Source organism: Acanthopagrus latus, chromosome 24 (assembly GCF_904848185.1).
Source record: "Acanthopagrus latus isolate v.2019 chromosome 24, fAcaLat1.1, whole genome shotgun sequence".
NCBI lineage: Eukaryota > Metazoa > Chordata > Actinopteri > Spariformes > Sparidae > Acanthopagrus > Acanthopagrus latus.
This window is the reverse complement of record NC_051062.1, coordinates 13447536-13473137: the sequence shown is the minus strand read 5'-3', so window position 1 is coordinate 13473137 and position 25602 is coordinate 13447536. Positions and strand designations below refer to the sequence as shown.

Sequence of the window (25602 nt, the reverse complement as noted above, 5' to 3'; positions counted from 1 at the left end):
CAAATCCCTCTGATCCATCTGAGCATGTGAATCTAAACTGTATGTCATTAACATAGTAATGAGCAGCAGAGACTTTGTACAAACTGGATTCGAGGAGAGAGAAAGACTTCCAGTTTCCTTTTTTTTTTCTCTTTGGAGGGAATTTAAAGTGAGTGGATGGCGGCGCTGCCAAGCAGAAACCTCACAGTTTGTGTTCCCTGTGAATAAACATGAAGCGCTGAGGGTTCGGTACTCTGTAATTTGGCTACTTTTTATTCGAGCAGGGTCATTTTCAAGAGAAATTACAAATTAAGAATTCAATAATACTTTTACAAAGACATTTCAGGAAAGATTTCTTCTTCAGTCATGATATCATACATAGTATTTAACAGTCCCTCTTCATTTTTTTTTTTTTTTTAGCTTAAAAAAAGAAACAAAGATGAAGAAAGTGGAATTTTTTTTTTTTTCAGTCGAAAATACAGTGTTTTCACAATTGTATAAAAGTTCCCAAATTTGGAATTTTCCAGCAACTGGAAAATAAAAAGGAAAAAATAAAATAAAATAAGATTAAACTTCGCATTTCACAATGTTTCAAAACACAATAAATGCTCTCTTTACGTAAAATTTGCCCCTATGATCGACACCATGTTCCTTTTTACTAAAATATATCTATATATTGAAGAACTATAGTACTGTACACAACAGTATGAAATAAATAAAATTAGGAAATATAAAATGGGCCACATAAATAATGTTTTTTTGTTTTTTTTTTTCAACCTACAAATAAAATGAATGCAATTTGTTGTTTCCAAAAAAAAAAAAAAAGAACAAAAGAAACAATGGTTTGGTGTAATACTGACAAAGTTCAGAGAAACAAAAAGAAAACATTGCACAACATAATGTAAACTAAGGAACTTGTTGCCTATACGTCTTAATACTGACACGGATGCTTCAAAGAACAACGGTGAACCATTTCATAATACTGAAGCTGGTGAAAAAAATTAACCTTCCTTTTACACAATACGAGGGTGGCACTTGCAGAAAACACACAGGTTAAAAGGTTTGCATATAAGGCTTCTTTTTTCTTATCAAAAACACCTTACAAAGGCTTCGTCCTTCATTTTTTTTTTTTTTTCCATTCTCCTTCCCCCCCAAATAACCATCTGTCCATAAACTGTATTTTCCCTTAAAACGAAAAAGGTCTCTTTAAAACTTCATCAGAAACAAAAAAAAAAAACAAAAAAACAAAACAAAGAAAACAAAGAAAGCTCCTTCATACAGTTCTTCTGTTTAAAATTCCTTCACGTGAAGTTTGATTCAAGAGGCCTAAAATAGTGTGGCTGGAGATGTTGGTGGCCGGGCAACGATGGCGAGAAACTAAAAAGACGACACTGTAGGTAGGTAGGTGATAACAAAGGTAATATCGAAGGACTGTAGTGCAGACACTACTGCTCTTTTTCCAACACTGTATAAATATATACATAGGCAATACTTTTTATTATTTTTGTTCATGATTATAGAAGCGGAGTGCAATTTGTACAAGTCACTAGTTGTGCTATAAATACTATGGAACACAGGGGGTTTTATTTGAGGAGGTTAGCACCACACATATTTTTAGGCCTTAGTACTGTACATTTTTTGAAATGTATTCATTTTATTCATTGTTCGGTTTGCATAATGCAGCTTATTTCACAAACCCATGCCTTCCCTTCCCCTCAAAACGCCTCCTCCGGATTGATTTTTGAGTCCATGTCTTGGTGGGTTTTTTTTCCGTTTTTTTTTTTTTTTTCGGCAGACATCTTCCCCCTCGAGGAGTCTGTCAAAGAAAGCTTCCCGGAAGCTTCAGGCACGTGCACGTACAGCTTAAAACACGGTGTTTTAAACCGAGCAGGTAAGAATACTGAACCGAAAGAGAGAGAAACTTAAAACTCTTTAAGATGGGAAGCTTTTGAAACGCCACCGCCGCCGATGATTACATGCCGTCCTCCATCGTGTCCTCGTGATCCGATTTGGTTTCCGTTTTGCCGTCCAGCGAGCTATCGTCCATCGAGTGCTCTCCGTTCTCCTCCTCGTCCCTCAACGTGTCCGGGTCCGTGTCCATGCTCTTGCTCTCCTCCTCCTCCTCCTCGAACTCGTCGTCCCTCCGTCCGATCTTCGCGTACGCTCCGTCCACTTCCTTCCGTCCCTCTCTGATCCCTCCGTTCACGGCGTCGTGCCTCATGATGGCCTCGCGCTCCGCCAGCTCCGGGTAACCCTGAGGAGTCATGCCCTGCAAGTACGCCCGGCTCATGAGCAGCTCCGTGGGCTCCAGGTGGCCCTTCTCGCGGGCCTCCCTCTCAGCCGCCTCCCGCTCCTCGGCCTCCCGCTTGCAGTAGGAGTAGCGGTGGTTCATGTGCTGCGAGTAGGAGCCCGAGTGGGAGAACCTCTTCCCGCACTTGTCGCACTGGTAAGGCTTCTCCCCCGAGTGCAGCCTGGAGTGCTCGATGAGATGGTGTTTGTGTTTGAAGGCTTTCTTGCAGATCTGGCACTGGTGCGGCCTCTTGCCTGCGGACACGACAAAACACAAGAACAAGGAGACGTGAGTCGGCTTGCCTCGCTCGTCCCGCTGCCACAACAAATCACACAAGTCAGAAGAAAAAGCAAAAAACGTTGAGGAAAAACTCTGATGGATTGGATGGCATGGAGTAAAATGACATCACGGAGCATTAAATCCAACTTTGACATACGACTTAGGGATATTTGTTTATTCAAATTGCGAGCGCGATGAGAAAGTGCGCTCGCATTCATGGGCCTACATTATGGAAATTCCCTCCCGTGGTTAAAGCATGGAGAAACTCAACCACAACTACTTATTTTAGGCCTGCGTGCCACACTCATGAATGCAACATAAATAAACTACTGCAAAGCAAACAAACAGAGGAGGCGCGACAAAGGAGTAAACAAATCTGAGACTGGGTTTTTGGAGGGTAACTGTGGGGGGAGGAGGCTCCGAGGGGGTTACTCTGCTTATCTCCGAATACAATTCAAGTTCATGGCGACGCCTGGCCCTACATTAGGTTTTGGGCTGGGGCTCCTCCGTCTACCAAAATCTGACGGGACGCTTCAGATGCCAAGCCAGAAATGAGAAACCCAAGCTGGCCGCAAGGGCAGGGTGAGATAGTTTTATGACACAGGGCCATAAACTGTCTGGCTAAATAAATGTCCTCCGGCTTGTAATGCGGCCACACGGCTGCTGTTACACTTACACTTTATTCCAAAACACTTCTTCTAAGTTACCTGCGTCTTCCTAACGACTTTTTAAACTCCCTAATTTTCTGCTTTCTTTTTTTCTCGCTCGTCCGCTTGCTGCTCAGCACGTGTGGAAACATGGCTGCCTGCCTCACACAAATCACATGACTCCCCCCCTCCGACACTCCAGTCCCAGCGCCAAACCAAGGCTTCTTGAAAAGTGCACTTCTGTCTAACATCTGGCCGGTTCGACTGCACTTTACTGCACTTCTGAGCCTGGCGATATTGTTTTAAAAAACAAGACACAGCGTCGCGAACATGAAAGCGTCGCAGTCCTGAGCGAGATGGAGGGGCGTTGTGGAGATAAGAGTTCAGCGCACTGTTCTGACGGTGCACCCTCCCTCCCTTTTATGTCCGACCAGATAACATGAAGGCTGCATAAAGCACCGAGCGCTCGGCTACTGATAGCGGATAAAATAAATGATGCAACCTAGTGAAAGAGGATCTCTGTATAATAACTATAATGAAAGACTTGTTATCGGCGCTCTGAAGCTTCTGAGCACTTCTCCGCCGATGTGATCTATCGCCAATAATGGGGCCGATAAAGGCATTAGGGGTCTTTTGCTGGCTTTATATATCTAGGTGAATTGATGTGTGTCTTTTAAAGATAGCAAAATGGTTAATATAGCAGGATATGATTGGAAAATAAAGAGCACAATCACTTGAAAAGATAGCTGAAGCCTCCCTTTACTTGTCTACCTGCGTTAATTACAGATATTGTCTCAAAATCTCAAAATCAGAACACACAAAGCTTTCAAACTTTTTTTTATCTGAAATTTACTCATTCGCTGGCATCTCAACCCTGTCAATGAAGAAGCAAGTTAGGTGTCGGTTTACATACAACTTAAGGGTTAAACAGAGAAGAAAGAAAGAGAAAAAAGGGGGTAACAAAAAATTTATATATTCATACTGATAGGATTTGGAAACACAAACATTTAAAACATAAAAAAAAGCATGGGGTTTAAAATAAGGGTCTAGAACAGTATATACCTGTGTGTTCATATTTGTGTCTTAGAAGGGAACTGCTCTTCTGGAATGTTTTGTCGCACAAGTCACACGCGTACATACCACTTTCGGTCTTCTTAATCTTCTTCCGCGACAGACAGGAGTCGGGGTCTGTCATGTCGTCCAGCCCTGACATGTAATCTGGTGTACCGTCGAGCAGGTCCCCCTTAAAACACCAGAAACAAAACAAAAACAAAAGAGAAAACAAAAGAGTAACAATAAATTTGGGGCGTAATATAAAGGGCTGCACTTTATTTATTGACTGCAAGGAAAAGTTAGCCGGTTAGCTGCAGATTTAGCTTGAGCTAGCTCGACGTGAGGGCTAATGTTTGTTGTTTACACCAATTTCAATTTAATTTCTTTACATTTTTAGAAGATTTCTTTCTTGATTTGAATAACAGCCTGCAGGAAGGCCATTTATAGCCAAGCTAAACAAGAAGCTAGTTGCTAAACATGTTGGGAAGCCTTTCAAAAACTGTCCCACACACAGGAAGTTTACAATTCTTCAAAAACAAAAGCATTTTAGGATTAAATACACACAAAAAGCACTTAATACCAAAGAAATTACAGTTATTTATCTATTAAGGTATAGATATCTGTGTTATATGTGCTAATTGCTAATCATGTAGCCTGTCAAAAACCGTCACAGCCACAATGAGCTTAAAAAAAAAAAAAATAGAATAAATTACTGAAAAATGTCACAATACATCAAAATGTTTGTTAACATGTTATATTTAACCTACAGTTGAAGAAGATCTGTGTTCATATGCTAACTGCTGAACTAAGTAGCATTTTATGGATAAATGTCAATAGTTTGCAGATATTGTTTCTATTTAAATAACAGCTGCTTAACGCAAAACTAAATGAAGTTTCTAGCTGCTTCACATCAGCAGATAAAAGCTGTAAAACGATGCCTCACCTCCCAAACAATCACACTATGCTACATACGCTCATGCATTTTTAATTACCAGCACATACCAGCGTTGATTTCTTATAAAATTTTCAGCTGCGGCGTAATATCGCCCATCTATAACTGACACGCTCGCCCATTATGAAAACCCCGGCCATAATGGTGTATTCAGTGTGGTCTAATTTTGCACAGGAGCGTTAATTCCACACATTTCTTTTTTAAAAATTCCCTTTTATGATGAAGATTAGTCTTAAACGTGAATTGATGGGGAACAATATTACAACATTAGAGGAGGCACTGAGCACCGTTCTCAAAATTGCAAACTCATATAATGATTAAAATCAGAAGGTGCACCTTAATGGCCGACCCACGCTTTCTTTAATGAATATGTGTGTGATAATGTGAGGACAGCTTGGCACTGTGTTTTAAGAAGGGACCACTATCACTCTGCAATCAATTTGAACTAAACGCCTGTAGCTGTATTTTTAAAATCTAATTTAATAACTTAGAATAGGAAACATTATTAATACTTTTTTTCATCAAAATGGTTCCCTCTATGTTAAACAGCCTTCAGCATTCAGTGGTAATGAACATGGAGACTGTGCATTATTAATCCACATGTAGAAGCTCATTTTGGCTGTGGCTCTCTCTTTAAAATGCAGCAAAGTTGCGATGGGAAATTTCAGAGAAGTGCACAGCTCCGGGGCTCACCTTTGTCATTTTTACAAAGGCCTTTCACCCATATTTAATAACAAAATATCTGAGTTCAGGCCGGCGCTGGAAGAGGACTGGAGTCAGGAGCAGTAATGTATTCCACCCACAGCTGAGGGTAAAATTTACAGCGGAGAGTGGTAACAATTATGGCTTTACCGAGATGAGATTGTAGGGCCAATATCGTTCCTGTTATTTATTTGAACCTGATGCTGTTTGATTTTTTTTTAATGCCTAAATTGGACCTTTTTCAGAGTAAAAATTAAAGCACTCAAAAACTGAAGATATTCATGGTTACGGTTTAGGGTGGAAGAACCCTCGCAGCAGATTTTGGACCATTATTGGACAATTATAAAAATCTACAAATGAAAACTAGAGGGTTAGAGGCTCATTACGGAGGGAGGCAGAGGCAGGTTCGATTAAAGTTTTTTACAGTCTGACAGCTGTAAAAAATAAAAATAGGACTGCAGCTAATGATTATTTTCATCCTTGGTGAACAAGTAGATCATTCCAGTGCAATAAATGATTGTTTAGTCAATGAAAATGTCAGAAAATGACTTCCAGAGCCCAATTTTACATCTTCAGAGTGCCTATTTGTTTTCCAAAATCCAGAGATATTTCATTTGAAATAGAATAAATCAGAAAAGTAGGAAATGTTCGCATTTGAGAAGCTGGAACCAATAATAAAAGAAAGCCTTTTCTCTTCTGTTATTGTCTGATAGCAGTTTATTTATCATTAACTCTGTTAAACTCTAAATTACGTCCTTGACTCCATGACACCACTACGCTTCACTCTTTTCCGCCCCGGGGTCGTGTCACAGCTGTTTATCTCCATCGCCCTTTGTCAGTTCAGTCTACCTCAGGTGAGCGTTTCTCTCTCCTGAGCCGAAAGTCGTTTTTTAATTAGTACAGAAATGAGTTCAGATCATTTTAGGAGAATCTGAGTGAGCCTGGGGCTTTGACAAAACCACAGGTGGCTTATTTACCTGGAAACCTGGTTTCCGCTGGTACTTTCTCCTCTGCTGCATCTCGGCAAAGGTAGCTGCCCCTGCTGCGTAAGTGTAGGCCATGTGCGGTAGGAAGCCCATTTGATCCATGCCCGGGTAGGGCCTAAGACCTGGTATGCTGGCCTGCATCGGGGGCATGAATGTGGCAGGTGGGAAAGCGCTCTGAGGTGGAAGTGACGTGTACAGGGGTTTGGCAGCGAACGGGTTAATGCTGAAGATGGGGCTAGTGCTTTTTTCAAGGTTTCCGTTGTTGGTAGAGCCTGAGAATTCCTTCTTGAGATAGGCCAAGTTCAAAGGCTCTTCGAAGTGCTCTCGAGGAGAGGGTATGCTGTTATGGTCGATGGTAATGCTGTTGACTTTAGGTCTGCTTTTGACAGTCAGTGCATGCTTGGGTTCCTTCATTAGTCTCGGCAGAGAGAGGTCCAGCGGCTCAGCCTGCAGGTCTTCTGAAGTCAAGCTGTTTGGAGTGTAGGAGCTGCTGTGGGAGTTTTTGGAAGATGTGGAGGACAGATTTAGCGGGGAGGGGGTGTTGCTGCGGGAGTGGTCCAACTTTTCACCTGTGGGTTTGGCGCTGCCGCTGTACTGGTGGTTTTTCAAATGTCTGAGCGAGTTGTCACAGTTGTTCACGTTGTTATGGAGCTCTGCTATGGAGGGGGACGTGATGCGGTCAGTAGGTTTGATTAGAGACACAGGTGACCTAGCTGCCATAGAGTCTTTTTGTGGAGTGTGGTGGTTATTTGTTCCGAGAACCATATCCGTGTTGTTCCTGTGCTCTAGTGGTGGGGTTCTAGTAGTGCCGTACTGGTACATCTTCCGCTGCTCGAACCACTCCTTGACGAATTCCTGAGGAAGGCCGACCGCTATGGAAATCTTGAGCAGCTCCTCCGAGTTGGGCTCCATGTTCATGGCGAAATACGCCTTCAGCACAGACATGTGGTCCCTGTAAGGGTTGATGGGCCCAGTGAGTCCCTTGTCAGACAACATGGAGGGGGATAAGTGGGTGTTCTTCTCCATGAACATCCCTGGTTTGTTGGGCATCAGATTCTCGCTGGGCTGCAGCACGGCTTTGATCTCCTCGTTCATTTTACACAGGTAGCGTTCGTGCTGATGCAAAGGTATCGGCCCGGGGAAGGTTTCTTTGCAGTATTGGCAAGCATAAGGTGTAAACATGTGATTTTCCTGCACCTTCTCATCCACACCTCCATCAAGCATGTGGTTGGATTTCTCTCGTTTGATATTGCTAATCTGTCTCTTTGAGTCATTTGTCAAGCTCTGGAGGCAGGCTTTGGCTTCGTTCACTTTTTCTAATGTGTAGTCGATGATGCTTTTGGTGGCGCCGTTGTGATTGACAAGCGGAAGACCGACCTGACCCCCCGACTGCGCCAGCACCTGCTTCTGCTCTTCAACCTGGGACCCCAGCTCCTTCATGTAGGCCTTGAGCTTGGACAGCTCCTCCGGCTTGCAGTCCATTTTCTGCCTGCACACAGTGTTGTCCACGATCTGGAGGACCTTCTGCACCTCGCTCAGGTTGTTCCCCAGCGGCCCTGGGTAGCACATGAGCTGCTGTTCCAGCCCGCTCATCCCAAGGTGCTGCAAGGGGCTCTGGCCCGTCGAGTTGTGGTGGACCCCCAGTGGGCTGTTGCCTCCCATGCCGCCATTCATGAACGACGGAGGAGCACCAAATCCGTGAGACGCCATCATCAGCTTGTAGTCGTTGAAGTCGAGCGGCTCGGTTTTGATGTTCAAGTGGTTGTTGTGCTCGTTGAGGCCGAGCGGCTTGCCGTTCTCCAGCTTCTGCCGCAGCTGGGTGATGGCAGTGTTGGTGGGCGAGGAGGAGGCGGAGGTCGGGGAGGAGCCCGTCTTCATGTTGCTGCGCATCCTGCCGTTGACAGCGATCAGACCGATGCACTTCTTGCTGCTTATGTGGGAGCTGTAGGAGCCCGAGTGGGAGAAGCGCTTCTTGCAGTTGGGGCACTCGTAGGGTTTCTCACCTGAAATGTAAAAATATACAGTGTAAGATGAAATATCACTAATTTTGTTACAACAGAGGATACTAAACATCAAGCAAATTGCATTTTTAATTTAAAAAGTGCATACTACAGAAAGCCAGTTACAGTGCTTTACATCAGGGAGAGGAGGGTAAAGATGAACAAAATAAAACTGAAAAATTACCAAGAAATGCAGAAGAGTAACAGCAAGGTAATGAACTGCCGTGCACAGGAAGTAAAAGTTTGGTAGAGTGATAGAAAAACATAAATCAAGCAAAAGTAAAACATCTCCAGAAAGTTCCTGAAGGGTTTGCTGTTGCATGTCTTTATGTAAATGATTAGTTTGGTGTTTTATCTTCAAACAGTAGAATTTCAATTAATATCTCTAAGTTTGTCTTTTAACTTCTGGACAAGACGAGCCGATAAAAATTAGCCTTTCGAGCACCTCTGCCTTGTTTAGCTTCTCTGTTGATCAATGGACATCGTCCCCGACAAATAAACTAATAAATTAAATAACATTTCCTGAAATGCTTCACACACGTACACATTTCTAGGCAAATATTGTACTTGGCAAGCGCAGCGATTCTCTACACAGCAGAGTTCAGTGTCCATCAACAGCAGGGAGGGTCCAAAATAAACCGAAAGGAATTTCTGCAGATTCATGCTGTTCTTAAATCACGGTTATGAATATTCAAAGCGCGGGGCCAGCGTTCCTCCCGCTACTCACCGCTATGAATCCGGAGGTGTTCCTTCAGATGGTGCTTGTATTTGAAGGCCTTGCCACACTCGGTGCATTTGAACTTGCGGTTGCCGGCCGCTTGGTTGAGCAGTTGGTGCTGCGAGAGAGGGAGAGAAAGAGGGAGATTCACGTTGAAACAAATGCACAAACATCGTGGGGGTGAGAGTTCAGTAAATAATCACAATTGGACGGCGCGACAACAAGCAGCAAGCCAAGCGGCTCCCGTCGCCAATGAAGCATCTTGGCTTTCTACTCCCACCGCCGTTGAGCGACTACAGGCAGCGGCGGCGATAACAGAGAATCACATACCTTTTAATTTCCTGGCTCCTCAGCCAAAGGAGGCATGCCTTTAGAATTTGGCAGCCCAGAAAATAGAATAAATGAAAAGAGTCTTTTTTAGAGCGTTTCCCCTTCATTAGAGGCACCGATTTGATCTACTTTTCATTAATTTGGGCCTAATCAGTCTGAAAGGTATTCAGAATCATCTGCGAGCTCTTTCACCCTGCATACCTGCATTCATTTGAGTCACACTTTGTACTTTGTCTGAACAGTTTCAAATGTCTTCAAGTAATTAGGTCCTTTTTCTGAAACCTTGAACGTCTCTTTAATAATCTTAGGATACAGAACAGAGCGTATAGGCCCAGCCTTGATTCGCTGTTCAAAGGTAAACATCAGTTGCAATCCATCAAATTTGCAATTCAAACAAGGCCTGTTCTCTGAAAAGAAGGAAATCAAAATATAATACCCAGCGACAACAACAACACGGGGTGTGTAAACCTGGCTCGTCACTCGCGCAACAATTAATTCCAAATGGGAGTTGAGGACGTTAAACGGTTGGTAAATAAAAAAAAGAAAAAAAAAAAAGGACACATTTTCTCCGAGCTCGCTGGGGGGAGAAAACACAGCGACTCCCTCCTCCCAGTTCAGCCTTGACAAATGCTGGGGTGTGTGCTGACTCTACCCACATTCCTGGGGAGACAGATGGTGGCGCGCAGGACACTGGGAGGACTGGGAGGAATTGTTCAAACAGCCCCAACCTTCAAAGATCAAGCAGGGAGAGTCGGGGGCCCCGCCAAGCGCCGGAGAGGGACCCCACCGCTCGTATGTTGCTGAGTTGCATAAACAAACAGCAACAGCTGCTTCAGTGCCTCCGCCCCCCCACCTCCGCCACCACCATCCCCTTACTTCCCCCTTGAGGACCCCTGCCCGGTAAAGTTTAGTCTCGCCACCACTGCTAATAAGGCACAATCGCTCGGCGCTCTTAATTGTGAATGGCACTGGCAAAATGCTCCATCTCTCCTCCATGGCTCGTTCTCGATGTGAACGGCACCACTGCTGTTTGTGGGCGGGGACCCGACTGGATGTTTGCATATGTATAACCTCTAATTAGTCATATTTCGGCTAATTGGTTAAGAGGAGGAGGAGTATTAAGGCTTGTAAACATACGAGACAGAACAGCAGAGCACATGTTTACCTATCAGGACATTATTCTTTATGTTAATCCGATTGCTCCTGAGTCCTCCTGAGTTAGTTGTTAATTGCCAGATTCACATGAATACATGCTCATTTTGATTTTTTTTTTTTTTTTTCGTCTGAGAGGAAGCAATGTATTTTTTTACGCCTGCGGTTTAATCTTGAATAAACAGAAAAAAAGACAGAGAAGGCAGAGAAAAGAGCGCCACCTACAGAAGATCCACACACAAAGCAAAAAAAAAAAAAGAAAAACAGAGGAGTAAGACATCACCTCGATCTGATCCCGAGGATTACCACTTAAACAATTCAGCTAATTTACAAATCAAGATAGGCGGCTTTGTGGAAGGAGCCCGAGCGGCGCCTGAATAAGGAGTCTTTGGCCATTGACTCGACTCTGGAGGGGAGCAGCAGCAGCATTGTAATATGAGGATTGGGACAGCGGCTCACTCGGCCGGCCCATCTGCTCACGTTTACACCCAGCTGGTAGATCAGGTGAAAGTGCTGGCTGCTGACATCTGATCAAATCAGCCACAGTCTGAGCCTGTCATTCTCGCTTCAGAGAGCACAACACAACACCCACGACCTGGGAACTGAACACCGGCGAGCATCAGGGTACATGATATCATCCAGTTTTGTTTTTCTTTTTTTTTTTTCTTTTTCACCATGCGGCTCGAGTGGAAGTTCATGAGGAAAAAGAAGTGACACAAATATAATCCCTCCTTTTTTAAAGCTACTTCTGTACTGCAAACAGAAAAAAACAGCCCATTTTGATCACTTTTTGACCTTTTATCCAATTAATTCTTACATTTCTAAAAAACCCGACTGCGTACTTTGTGTGCTTCAGGGCCTCTTAGCAGTGTATCTAAATCAGAAAAGCCCAGCGATTATATTTAAGAGATGAACTTGCGGTCTTTTAAGAAAAACAAATTCCTCACTCATAATCATCCTTTCAAAGCACAAATACAGACTACCATCTACTTTAAAATTTACTGCTCTAATTTTAGTTTGCTGAGAAGTTATAATTATCCCCCAATGTGCAAAAACTCTGAAAGCGTGCAGTTCTTATTTTTTTTATTTTTTCGCCACAATCTATCTCGCCGCCACATCTTCAACTTAACGCTGACAAGCGAGTTAAACACCCGTGACTGCTGGATGTGTTTTCACCTCACAGGACTTTAAGGTGATTCATGCTAACTGCCAGCGGATTCACATTATATCTCAGACATATAGCGTATAAATCGCTCGAGAAAATTCAAGTATACACAGATGTTTATGCAGTGCATGAAATTAGAAGCGGGGGGAGGGTTTGATGGAGTACTGCGGGCTCGGGCAGAAGAACATTAAAGGCCAAGGAGTGAAGTGAAGTTAAGGAGCTGATAAAAATTTCCAAATTGGAAATTCACACAATCATTCGATCGTGAACACGAGACTGGAAAATCATATCAGGGAGGGCCATCAAAAAACCATTTAGGGCCTCAATTAAAGTTATTACCATTAAAGGATCTGCATCTTCAAAATGCCATGAAAAATTAATAATGATTGCCAATCAGGAAAAATGATCTCTCCTCTCAGAGGGATCAGAGCACATTAGAAAACGAGATAGGATGACAGAAAGGAGAGAGCAGAGAAGAAGAAGAAGTGTTTAAATCCCTCTAACCTGATCCCTCGCAGGCTTGTGTGTGGCCATATGCCGCTCAAGCTGAGTGCGGTAAGCAAACGTGTAGTTGCACAGGGGGCAGGCGAAGTTCTCCTCGTTCTTCTCATGGCGGTACTTGATGTGCTCCTTCAGCGATGTCAAACGCTTGTAGCCCCGGTCGCAGTAGGGGCAGGTCAACAGTTGGGCGAAGGCATCTGGCGTTCCAGGTGGCAGGTCTGCACGGGAGACAGCGGGGGGGAGGAGGAGGGGTGGGGGAAGGCGGAGGAAGGGGAAGGGAAAGCGGGCCAAAAGGTCAGCGAATCAATGGCAGCTAACGGGCGGGCTGCCCAGGAGTGGTATGGGAGTTATCTCTGCAATCTGCTCCACATGAGAGCCACAGTGTCAGGCTGGCATCCGCTGCACTACGACCTCCTCCCGACTCCTCACACACACACACACACACACACACACACACACACACACTCCCTGACACAGTAACAAACAGCTACACGATACTGTATGTACACACACGCAAAAAAATCATAACTCACCGACACACACAGAATGATTCCCCATACCGCCCTAATTGCTCTAAACACTTTTTAATGCCGTTCCCGCTGACACGTTCATCACGTCTGCAGTATGAATCATGAGCTCATTCCAATTCAAACCCCCCTCCCAACCATTTTTTTTTTTTTTTCACCCTCTGGGGAGCTTCAGAGGTGCGCTATCTGATTTCAAGCCCCTGCCCAGCTGTTGCTTAAGACTGTAGGTAAACACCAAGGCATCCGGTGAATCTGTGGGACCAACAGCTGCCCGGTCGTGTCAGCGAGAAGAGCTGCTGCTCTGTCCAGACTCCTGTTTTTTATTTCTTTCTTTTTTTTTTTTTTTAAACCTTTGCTGGTGCGAGGGAGGTTAGCTGAGCCGGCATGACTGTTACTGAGACATTCAGGCCACAAGAGGAGGCCAAAATTGTGCAAAATCATAATCTGCTTGGTGCTCGTTTCGCTGTTCTAAAATTGTGGGATACTGTCGTCAAAAAAAGTTGTTTAATTCAATGTTTTCAAATCTGATTGTGTAAGCTTTTAAACAGATCTTTATTTATTTTGTTGCTGTTGAGGATCAGAAGTTTAATTAAGAAATATCAAAATGTGATGTGTCTAAATTCAACACATTAAGGGGTTTTACTGTATCACCAGTAGCTTATGATTGCTAATGTTGGCTAACATCAGGTAGATATTGCTGATTTTCTGACTTTCTATTTCTTCTATTGGTTCACTACACTTCCACTTGGCAATAGTGCTCTCAATTGTTGCATAAACACCATTTAAAGCTAGCTAAAGCTAACAGTTGGGAAAAAGTTGTCATTAAATCAAAGTAAAGTCATTATTTTATCTAATTTCCTGACTAAGATGAGGAAATGTCTGATTAAAAAACATATAATTCCTAACCTCAATGCTAATGTGTTAGCGCAGTGCTAACCCTAATGTGTTTGTTGACATATTTCGTTTGACCCCTCCCACCAGCTCCTGACAGGACTCCTACCGTTCTCCTCTGGTCCGGTGGCCTCCGGCGTGCCCAGGCGGGACAGCTCCTCTGGAGCCTCCGGGTAGATGATGGCGGTGTCGCCCCGCTGCAGGTACTCGGCGATGCTCACCACGTGACTGTCGCCATCGTCCAGCTTCCGCTTGGAGAAGAAGTCCTCGAACTCTGAAGTGCAATCCACGCTCTTAACTGAAGGGGAGGAAGAGCGAGAGAGAGAGAGAAGAGAAGAGAGACGGTGAAGGAGGAGACCAACGGAGAAAGAGGGGGAGGAATAAATTGGATTCATTTCTTCCCCAGAGAAATGTCTTACAGGAGGATATTGGGAACATCTTGGTGGAAATGTGATGAGGACAGCCACCCTAAAACATTACAGCCGTGCTTTGGGGAGAATACATCTAAATTACTGGGTTTGCTTGTCACGCCATGCCGGCTAAAATAGGAATTGTAACCTAATCCGGCCAAAAGTCAGTGATAAACGCGCTACCATGAGCTGCTGAGGAGCGACGTGTAAAACAACTTCACTGACTGAATTTACTCCTGATGTGAAATCAGATTTCAAGTTCAGGCCTGCGATATAAGAAAAAAGAAAAAAAGAAGCGAAACACACTCGTATATACATTCATAGATACACAAGCCCGGCTTAATCAGCAACAGAGCCACGTTTCTTTGTATCGACTTTCACATATAAGGTCAATCAAGAGACTGCGGCTTTTGTTGATTCTGTGTTGAACAGATTACCGAGGCCAAACCACAAACCAGTGCAAAAAAAATTAAAAGGAGAGAAAGCGAGAGAGAGAGAGAGAGAAAGAGAGAAAGAGAGAGATGCTTTGCCATAGCTGAGCAGAATGTATCTTAAGCCAGCCAAAGTGCTGAGGCCACACAATGCGTTTTCTCAAATTATTTCCCAGTCCCTTCTCTTCAGGGAAACTCTTAAGCTGCAGTGTGGAGATAGCTGCCTCCAAAAACAAACCGGAGCTAAAAAGAAATCAGCAGCCTTCATTAGTCAAGGGGATGGCCGACTTTCAAAACACACACACACACACACACATACATTGTTTACAACCTGAGGAAATTCTGGAGGCAGTTTGGCTACGTCGAAACCCAAAAAAAAAAAAAAAAAAAAAGCGAGTGACGTCTCATCAGACTTCATCCCCTGTTAATTAGGCTTTTAGTCTGCGAGCCAAGGTGAGGTTTAAAGAGTGATTTGTTCGGCCGTGATGGCTTTGCGGTCCAATTTGCGAAAGGTCAAGGTAGCGGATATTTGGTTGTCAAAAAATGGCACCGAAATGTCATCGGTGCCAATGGATCACTTTTGAGTACTGTGATAGCATAATATACAGCATTCTCATTAGACGGTTCTTTTGAAGACGGCTAAGCTAATTGTGAGAGACTGAGTGTTGTGATAATGGTGGGTTTTTTTAAACCGTTATTTAAGATCGACTGATGATTGACCAGGGTGCGGCTTGGTGCAATCAGTCTCCTGGACCGCAACCTAAAAACCTTCGGGGTGATGTTTATTTTATGTTTTACTTTCAATCAACCCGACCTACCAATCTTCTGCATAAAAAAAAAACAAAGTGCTTATTCTTCAAGGATGAAAAATAGAAATGTAAAATGTTCCTTTAAAAGGAGAAACAAATGACTTTCCTTCCAGTGGAGGAGGAAATCACCTGGATCAAACTGTGCTTTGGCACCGGGACGTGATCAAACTGCTCATGTCTTTAAATGAAATCACATGTGATCCAGTGGCGGGGAGCTTCCACAGCAGTGCCACGGCATTGTTTCTTTGCTTTATGCAAAGTCAAAATAGGGAAAAAAATAAATAAAATATATATATATATATATATATATTGCTGCAGCACATAGAGAAAAATGTGAAGAAGAAAACACGCTGGAGGAGCTGAAAGTTCGAGTAATTAAAGCTGAAAGGAGGGTTTTTGAGGGAAGGGCTCTGTGGCAGTCTGTGGGGTGACTTTGGTTTACCATAACAGAGTCCGGGGCCAATTGTCGGGGTGGCCAGGATGATATCATGGAAGGGAGGGGTGTGTGGCTGCAGATCAGCGTCGGTGGCTTAATGAAAAATGGCAGGTAGGGATCGGTTCCACCAGGAGTCGGCAACGGGACACAAACACACTAAGACTCACTTAGCTAACCAAAACGGGCCAACGTGTAATCAAAGGTCCTAAAATTTAGAATCACTTCAGTTGCTCTAAACATACAGGGATTCATCTTGGAAGTCATGGAGTCAGCAGGAGAAGATTTAATTAGAGCTCTGTAATTGTTTGTTGTTGTTTTTTTTATTCAAGAAGAAGAAGAAGAAGTGGTGGTTGGCATCTTGGGGCCACAAAATAAACTGAATCACGAGATGATTAATTATGAACTCGCACAAAGTAGCAGTTAGGTTAGCTGCAGAGCAAACCTTCAGGATCACACTGCTTCTTCATCCTCAAGCTGAAGTCTTTACCTTTGACAGTTATCTCTGGACATTATTATTATTACACATGCTTAACTATCCATTGCACTACCAATCCCAAAAGGAAAAAAAAAATTTGGATTTGCAGCAAACTGGAAACTTAAGCAACCTGTGACGAGAGGTTGCAAGCAGACATTGCTTCGTCTGTAAGAGTCTAGAGCCAAAAAGATTGGGACAGACTGTTTTAAATCATGTTGCAATGTAGGTTAAAGGGGCGGACGAGAGAAGAGCAACACACACACAGAAAAAAAAACAAAAAAACACATCATGAGTCAACTCACCTGTACCGTTTCCAACTGCCTGCAAAGTGGCATCAGGCCCCAGGGTGTCAAAATCATCCTTTATTTCATCTGCACGGAAACAGAGGAGAAGAAAAAGAGGGGGTGAAGAGGGGGAGAGAGAGAGGGAGAGGAGGGGGTGAGTACCTCAATGTAACATCCAAACCAACAAACGCTGACAATGAGGCCTCTAAGAAGAAGGTATGGAGAAAGCAATAAAGGCACTGCTGTGCATCGCAGCGCGCCGCGGCTTTGTTCGGCATGCTTAATGAATGCTATCATCGGGGCCAGACAGTGACTTATTTACCTTTAACATGACAACAAGCGGCGGGGGAGGCGAAGAAAGCTTCAATCGCCAAACAGAGCGATTAAATACAACACGGAGCACATCCACCTGAGCAATCATAGAGCTCCAGCCAACACGCAGGCTGAGCTTATTACTCCCTGGCTGTGACGCTGCTGCAATCCTCTGCATGCAGGATCACGCTTGTTGTTTTTTTTTTTTTTTTGTTATCATATGTCATTTGGTGGATGCTTTTATCCGACGCTGCTTGGAGTATTGTGGAGCGCACACGTTTTTTTGATTTGCCACACACCCCCCGAGCAAAGAGTTAGTGCCTCGCTACTAAAAAGAATACAAGCCCTAACCACAAATTAAGAGTTCTGGTTGCAGAAACATTTCTGAGGGGCAGAAATAACCTCATTGGTCGGGGTAAACCTCAGGTGGGTGGAGACAAAGAAATACTGTTCTTTTGGTACTGTATGTCAAAATGAAGCCCAATGAAACGGATAACATTTAAACCAGTAGGCACTTCTACTCCAAAGCAGATGGAAACTGGCCCAGAACATCCTGGTAACCATCTACAGAGCAGCAGTGGTACCAGAGAGCTGAGGTGTCTACACAGAGTCCAAATTTTACAAAAAGACTAAACCCACCTTGCTGCTGCCTGCCGAAAGATACATAAGTATGCTGCTGTACCATCAGACAGCAGCTTCACTCCTCAGGCTCAGACTAACCCTAACCCATCCTTCACACTGTACTTTAATCTCTGGTTCCACCCACTGAGATTTATATCAGCCATACTGGTGTAAGAACTGTGCCTCAGAGAAATGTTTGAATAACTAACCCTCCAGGAGCGCTGGTTCAAACAGCACCGCTTCTTACTGCCCATCAGGATAATGGCACCCGGTCTGTGCAGACGGGCAGATATTGTACTGGCACAGGTGAGGCGGCTGTAAATAACCGGTGGATTGACAGGCTCATAAACAAACCTCCCTTCTGACAAATTAATCCCACCACGGTCGACGGGAGGACACCGACTGGACAATCAGCTTAAGGAGTCCCCGGTCCCTCCTTCCTGCCTCGTCGGTAAAAATTAAATCAAGGTGCTTCCGAGAACACGGGGGCTTTGTGTTTTTGAAAAAATGAACAAAAAAACCTGCATTGTGTGCCTTGCACGCATCTGTTCTTGCTCTGCTGCTCCTGCAAGGACGTTACAAGCGTTGCATTGTGAAGATTTGTGTTTTTTTTTGCCAGTCCACAGCAGGATCTGATGCATCTGACTCTCCCATGGCTATTAGACCAGGATGAGCGCCTACATTAGAGAAACCTGGCTGCGATATTACAGGAAAGGTGGTGGGTGTGTTGTTGATAATAAAGCTATCCTGGTTACATCTTTTTTTTTCAGCTGAAAACAATGGGCTTAATAGTTGTGGAATGCTTTGTAAGGCAGGGCTTGCTTGAAATTAAAGATTTGTCTTCTGCGGTGAGATGATAAATACCCCTGTCAATGCCTTCAGAGAATAATGACAGACTCTTCTGGACGCGCATGTCCTAGTTTAACTTTCCCCCTCGCTAGGATTTTTTTCCCCCCTCTCCTGTACATTTGATTGCACGTCTGCTAGACAGCATCGAAACCGCAGTTGCAGCATGAGAATAAATGGGTTTTAAACAACATAAATTAAGCTATGACAAAACAAAACACTCCACCGCAGATTAAAATATACCCACAAGGATCAGATATCAGCATGTAGAACCCCCCCTGTACTTTTTGAGCCGAACACAGTCAAAACTCCCTCACATTTCTGTGTCCTCGTAGGCACCGTGTTTGCTTTGGGTAATCAAATTTGGCTGCATAGTTTTGGTCTGACGCAAGGGGATGACCGGTGGGATTTACTGGCCCTCCACTCTTCCCCTATTTACCTTGGAAAACTTTTGTTATCTGTGGTCTGAAAAGGGAGGGACGGCTGCTTCCAGTAGGAGGTAGACTAATACCACGAACACCTCACTGCTACGGCCTCTGGCACACATACATGCAGAAATCCATGCCAGGCTTGAGCTACATTCAAATGGGACAAAGTGTCATTGTGGTGACTCGGGTGCCCGGTGAGAAGAGGAACTCATGTTGCTCCTTTACACAAAGATTTAACAAGACACGACCGATTTCATGTTAAAAAAAAGACGGATTTGATTTCTTCTGGACTCATTAATGCCTCGTATGTGCCTATTTTTGGTAGTGGAAAGCATTTTGGATCAAACTGTCCACTAACGGTTGGAACAGTGTGTTTTCTCAGCAGTAAATCACAGAAGACCTGAGGCGGTAAGGTACACACCTCCTTGAAGAGCGATGTTGAGGTTTGAGACCCAGGAGGAGTCCAGAATACCTTTGCCCGACCATAATTCCACCTATTTTCATAGCAGCTCTGATGCTGTTTATTTTGAAAACATTCCTATTTTTATGGCCGGTCACCACAGTCGCTTTAAAGTTCTGCCTCAGGCCTCATTTATCCCGAGTCTGTCTAGCGTGCACACAATGGCTTCAGAAGCCGCCATTGGATTCGAACAGGGTTTCTAAAATCTGATGCCATCCCCTGATATTTTTGGACTGAAGTTGTCAATAGCAGATATTTTCGCGACGGCGTTCCATCTATTCAGATTTGAGCGTCTTCCAGCCAAAGAACACAGTGTTTTCCTCCTGAATTGTATTCTTGGCAGGGTGGAGGAGCATCTGAAACACCGCACTTATTGAAAAAACACAGGAAACTCCTGGACGCGCTAGGTGTTTAAACGACAAATTAATAACCCCCAAACTTGATAAACGTGCAAAGAAAACAAGAACCACTGTTTTATCAAAAACAGAAGGCCAAATTTGGCAGAAAAAAAATAAAAATGTCACAAAACAGAAGATTTCTTTCTCTTCGGCAAACATGAGGGAAAAATGTGGGATTCTTAACGCGTGTGATTGCTGCAAATCCTCCTGACGCCCTGGAGAGGAGGTTCTTTTTTTTTTTTGTTCAAAAAGGGCAAAGGGAGAACGCAGGTGATTTATTTGAAAATGTCTGTCAGTGATAATGATGTCATGCTTTCCAGCACATCGCGTCCAGCCTCGCTGTGGGATGAAGGAATGTCAAGGACAACGCCAGACACAAGACTCTGATTGTGCCCTGGAATCAGAAGAGGGCTCGGCGATAAAACTTCTTTTCTTTTCTTACATGCATGTCTCAGGAAAAAAAAAAAAAATCTCCCCGGCTGTGTTTCTGAAACGAGCCCTCTGAGCGTCTTTCTGCGACATTTGTTCACACTTTCACCGCAATCCCCTTATGATCGCGATGCGTTCACACGTACTTCCAAGACCTGTGCGTAAAAAAAACAAACAAAAAAAAAAAACAACTCTTGATAGGGGAGTGACGACCAAATCAGTCCGAGGAGGAAGGAGGGGAGTTTGGGGAAGGGGGGCGGTGTGAACTTATCTCAGTCCTAAGTTATGTGCTGAGGTATCACTGTAGACACTTAGGCACCGAGGAGGAAAAAAAAAAAAAAAAAAAAGACAGGCTGGGAAACACAGCACCCGCAAGATTGGGAAAGAGACTCCCAAACGCTCTAATGAACTTGACTTGCTCTCCGAAATATGTCAGACACTTTATCACACGAGAAGCATATTATCTGGGAATTGCAACATAGTTGAATTACAGACATTATGGCACCGCAGGTCTTTATCAAATAAACAATTACCGTATGCAACGACAGCTTGTTTATCCTTTATCTTGATTTATTTACCAAACTGTCTTTTCTCCCTCTCCCCTCCCCTTCAGGAGCCACTATGAGCTGTTATTTAGGGAGAAGCAGGGTGTTGATACCCACTAAGTTTTTTTTTTTTTTTTTTTCTCTCTTCACCCCTAATAAATGTGCAATTTTCCCCCATATTAAAATTTAAGACTGCTGAATGTTCCCTCCGTTTTTTCGGCACCGTGCACAGCTAGTTCATTAGCAGAAATGAATAGCGAAAGCCCGGCTCATTTAAATTGGCTGTCTTACATGACTTCTCGCCATACTCTGTTCCTGTCACATGCTTCCAAGAATCATTGACTCTTATTATACATGTAAATGGCTATCATAAAAATAAAAATTTCATTTAAGATTGTTAATGACTTTTTTGCAGCAGTCTGGCTTCCTTTAATGATTATACCCTGCCCCCTAATTAAAAGTATTTATCTTTCAAGCATCCGTGACCGGGGCCCCCGCCATCGGAGTTGCTCAACAAAAGACGATAAGTCAGTCAAGTTTGGGAAAGCATCACCTGCCTGGGATTAGGCAGCTCGCTGGGGGGAGGAGGTGTCCGCCGGCATCAGTCACTGCTGGAGGTTTGCAGAAATAAACACTGATACAGTTTGAGTCAAAAGTAACCGTCAGCGTGAAACATTGAGTCACTCCGACCACATTCCCCGCCCTCCCTTCTTTTTTTTCATTTTCTGCAGCTCGCCTGCTTTTTTTTTTTTTTTTTTTCTCCTCCGTGCGAGGTTTTTATACATTACTGTAAATATTTTTTGTTGTTTGGCTCAGAGCGGGACTTTTCTCTAAGCGTGAACCAAATGGTCTCCGTCGCTCACAAAGAAACTGTTTATCGTGTCTGTCTGCTGAGGGAGCATCGTCGGGGCTCCAGCGTCAGACCTGGCTCAAGCAGTGTTTGCGAGACGCTTGGCGGGGTTTGTTTAAGTCTGCTCGGGCACCAGATGGGTGGGGTTTACGGCATAAGACGATACTACAAGTGGCAGGATGTGCACACATTCCCTATAAAGTATCTTAAAGTCAGCTTAGGGGTAGTGTTTTTGATTGACAGCTCACCTGAACCCCCACATCTGGTAACACTGATCGAGCAACGGCTGTTTTTTCAATGCATTTCTTGAGCCAGATGTGCGTAAATAAGGAAAAATAAGGTTATTTGGACACGTTGTCATTGATTTTAATGATTTTACGAGACCTCGACTTCATTATTCACCCCTTAATTTTGTGCTCAAAATTGAAGGTCGTGGTTCTCAGGAAATCTGGACGACACATTGCAGATCTGGTTTTCACAAACATTTTCATGGAGGCAAAAATAATCTGCCTGGTTTGGGAAGATCACTGGGCAGAGCCACAACACTCGAAACATACATGGAAACCCACATTTAGAAAAAGAAAAAAGAAGAAGAAAAAAGAAAATCAGTTCGCCCTTTAGTGAGTTTGTAGATTTGTGACTCTTCCTGCTGAGGTTCACCTCAAACATCTGATCCCAGACACTCACCAGTACCGTCGACCGAGGCACTCAGCATGTCGTTGTCGGGCCAGATGTGCTCCACGCCGCTGTCCCGCATCTCGTCGTCCTCTTCCTCCTTGGTCAGCAGGCCGTGGCTCTCGGCGCGCGGCGAGGCCTCCGGGTTGGTGAGGCTGGCCGGGCTGCCCGTGCCGTTGATCAGGGGATCTTCCTCGGACACCGGCAGCTTGTCCTCCTCCTCGGTCTCTGAGCCCGTCTCCACCACATTCTCGTAGTTCAGAGCTGTGACACACAGAGAGACAAAGTCCGGTCAGTACAGGAGAGTTTGTGAAAGGATGATCAACTATTTAAAATGATACGGAGCGAGGAATGTAGGCGTGTGCTGCTAAGTGATCAGACTGACAGAGGAATCTGAGAAGGGATCGACTTGTTTTGGAAATTGCGGTTTTATTCCCAGATTAAAAAGGTCACCCCACATCACTGCTCGGTCCAAGGCGTAGGCGCTTTTCTTTTTCTCTCTCTCTCTTTTTTTTTTTTTTGTGGGTTACACCCCAATTACAGCATCCGCGACTGGAATCTGTGACTGAACCGCAGCGGTGGGCAGACAGCTGTCGAGGAGATGCGAGCCAAAATAGCCACTAATTTTCAGTCCTGCTCACATGCCTCGGATGCCAACGAGCTGCACCTTTCAGGACGGCTCTGCTTCGGAGCATACCCGCCACGTTTGACATGCTCCGCATAGCACAGGCAGTATTATAACTGTCGTTGCCATGCACACAAAAGGCTTAACCTATAGTAATTTAGATTATTCATCGCATGTACCCCTCGGATGTCTTCACATTTGCATCGCCAGTGGACCATGAACATAAATATAAATGTTTTCGAACATATGAGACACATGACGGGGCCTCGAGGCCTATCGAGCGCACAAATCCAGGGAGCTACCACACACACACACACACACACACACACACACACTCAAAACTCCAGAGCAGCATCAGCCGGGCCCGCCCGCTTCCACAACACTCAAGTCCCAGACATATGCCTGCTTTTCTTAAAATAGACGGCCTGTAAATAAGGGCTGTGAACTCAATCAAAGGTGGCTCACGTGCAAATTAGTCACCACCATCGGCAGGTTCTCAGCGAGCGCTTGCCGCGGCGTAAATCGTGGCAGGAAAGGACATGAGAAGACTTATTGGAGGAGTGCAGATGGAGCGCTCGGCGAGCCAGAAGCATGGCATCACATTGGGGACACACCTCATTGGCAGCTTGTGCAAGAATGTTCTGCGGCAGGAGCCAATCATGGGAGGGCCCCCGAGTTTGAGCCACCATAGCGAAGAGTTGGAGGCTTTTTTTTTTTTAATGCGCTTTAGTTGAATTTATGTTTCGGAGTCGTAAAAAAGCTGCAGCGAGCTCGTAAGTCTTTGGGTGAAAATCAGCAGATTTATATCTAATAGCTTTGAGGAGCCATTTTGTTCATAAATAGCGGCACAACGCCTCACATTGTGGCCCTGTAAAGAATCAACAAGCTTAATGACGGCAGTTTTATGTGCCATATTTTGCCTACCGAGGCCTGAAAGTGTCGCTGCCTCTCGAACTTTTTTTTTTTTCCTCCCTCCCCAGAATCAAGAGCGGCAGCCAGACGAAAGTCCGTGCATGACATTTCTGAAGACATTATACATATCAAAAGATAAGCCTCCCCACATCTCCTCCTGACACGTCTCCCTGCGATTGACTGGTCCGCACTTGCCTTCAGCGAACAACTGCACAACAGGTGCAAATTAAAATGAAAACAGGGCTTTCAAATGTGGGAGGGGAGGCGGAGGGGGGGAGGGAGGGAGGGAGGGAGGTGGCAGGCAGGCAGGCAGGCAGGCAGGCACGAGGGGGGGAGGAGGAGGAGGAGGAGGAGGAGGAGGGTGGGAGTGCGGTGACCTGCCTCGAATACCAATCGACGGAAGAAACAAAACCTTTTCAAGAGGTGTGATCACAAGGGTTTAGGCAAGTTCAGACTCAGTAATGCTCCTTGGAGATGACAAAAAAGGCAACCGAGGCTGGAGACCCAGGAGTGGAGGAGAGACGTTGGGAGTTCCTGGGTGGTCTACCTTTTGGTGCAGTTGATTTTATTTCATTTTATTTCTTTAAAAAAGCTACATACTTATTTCAGACGAGAGAGAAAACCTCTACCTCGAGGACGTCGTGGAGACAGCTCTCCCTCACGTCGACAACAAAAAGATCATTTTAACTGAATTCACCTCTCGGCGCCCCTTCACCCTTGAGGTTTTGAACTTTTCCCAGCAACGTCCCATCAGCTCTGTGTCCCCCCAAAAAACTTCCAGAGGGGAGGAAAGGGGGGGAGGCGGCCGCACGGGGCTGGTAGAACAAAAGGCCAAGAGGCTTGGGAAGCTATCAACCCGTCGCTGTGAACCTGATCTCTGGATGCAGATTCAATGACGGCGGAGCAGGGGCCGCCTGAATGAAATTATCTAAGGCTGGACAGGTTTTAAAGGGCCCATTCTTCCTCAATAAAAGGAGCGAGGGAGCTTCTTTTTGTTTAGCAACACATCCACGGCAGCAACGCACACCGTTCCTGACTTCCCACGCGGAGGGGAAAAAAAAAAAGAAGGGAACGGTCCTGCGGCAAACTCTTGGAGGCTGCGATCGAGAATTAAAAAAGTGAATCCTGGCGAGGCAAAGTGGTGCTTTCATTTTATATTTTTGTCACCCAGTTTGAGCCATTTCGCTGCCTCCCTGCTGTTTTCTCTCTCTCTCTCTCATCTCCCGTGACGTCTTGCTCTCGAGTTTTTTTTTTTCCTCTTTCTCCCGAACAGATTTAAGCGGCGGGGGCGTCGAACTGTCTCGTAGAGTCTACAGTAAAGACGCAATCTTCCCCCGAACGTCAGCTGTCAACGTATACCTCCAAGAAGGCAAAATGACAGTGGGGTGCTCGTCAAGTCAAACGCGCAGCATTAACGCCGAGAAAGCCGCCATTGTTTAGGTGCCACCGCATGACAAGAGCCTCTCCCTCTCCGAGCATGAAGC

At 44.7% G+C, this 25602-nt stretch overlaps 1 protein-coding gene across 7 annotated transcripts in view; it reads right to left on the bottom strand.

Annotated features, from left to right (window-relative positions):
* Positions 1-229: 229 nt before the first annotated feature.
* zeb2b (zinc finger E-box binding homeobox 2b) overlaps positions 230-25602 on the bottom strand; it is a 443989-nt gene continuing 418616 nt past the window's right edge. For 2 of the 7 annotated variants that reach the window (XM_037091001.1, XM_037091003.1), the window contains 8 exons: positions 22594-22845; positions 17036-17104; positions 14282-14470; positions 12758-12972; positions 9616-9724; positions 6880-8891; positions 4258-4438; positions 230-2523 (listed from right to left, as the gene is read on the bottom strand). In XM_037091001.1, coding sequence (XP_036946896.1) covers positions 1952-2523; positions 4258-4438; positions 6880-8891; positions 9616-9724; positions 12758-12972; positions 14282-14470; positions 17036-17104; positions 22594-22845 — 3599 coding nt within the window. In that variant the 3' untranslated portion in view covers positions 230-1951. Of the gene's footprint in view, positions 2524-4257; positions 4439-6879; positions 8892-9615; positions 9725-12757; positions 12973-14281; positions 14471-17035; positions 17105-22593; positions 22849-25602 lie in introns of all 7 variants that reach the window. The other 5 variants (XM_037090998.1, XM_037090999.1, XM_037091002.1 and 2 more) reach the window with 4 other exon arrangements.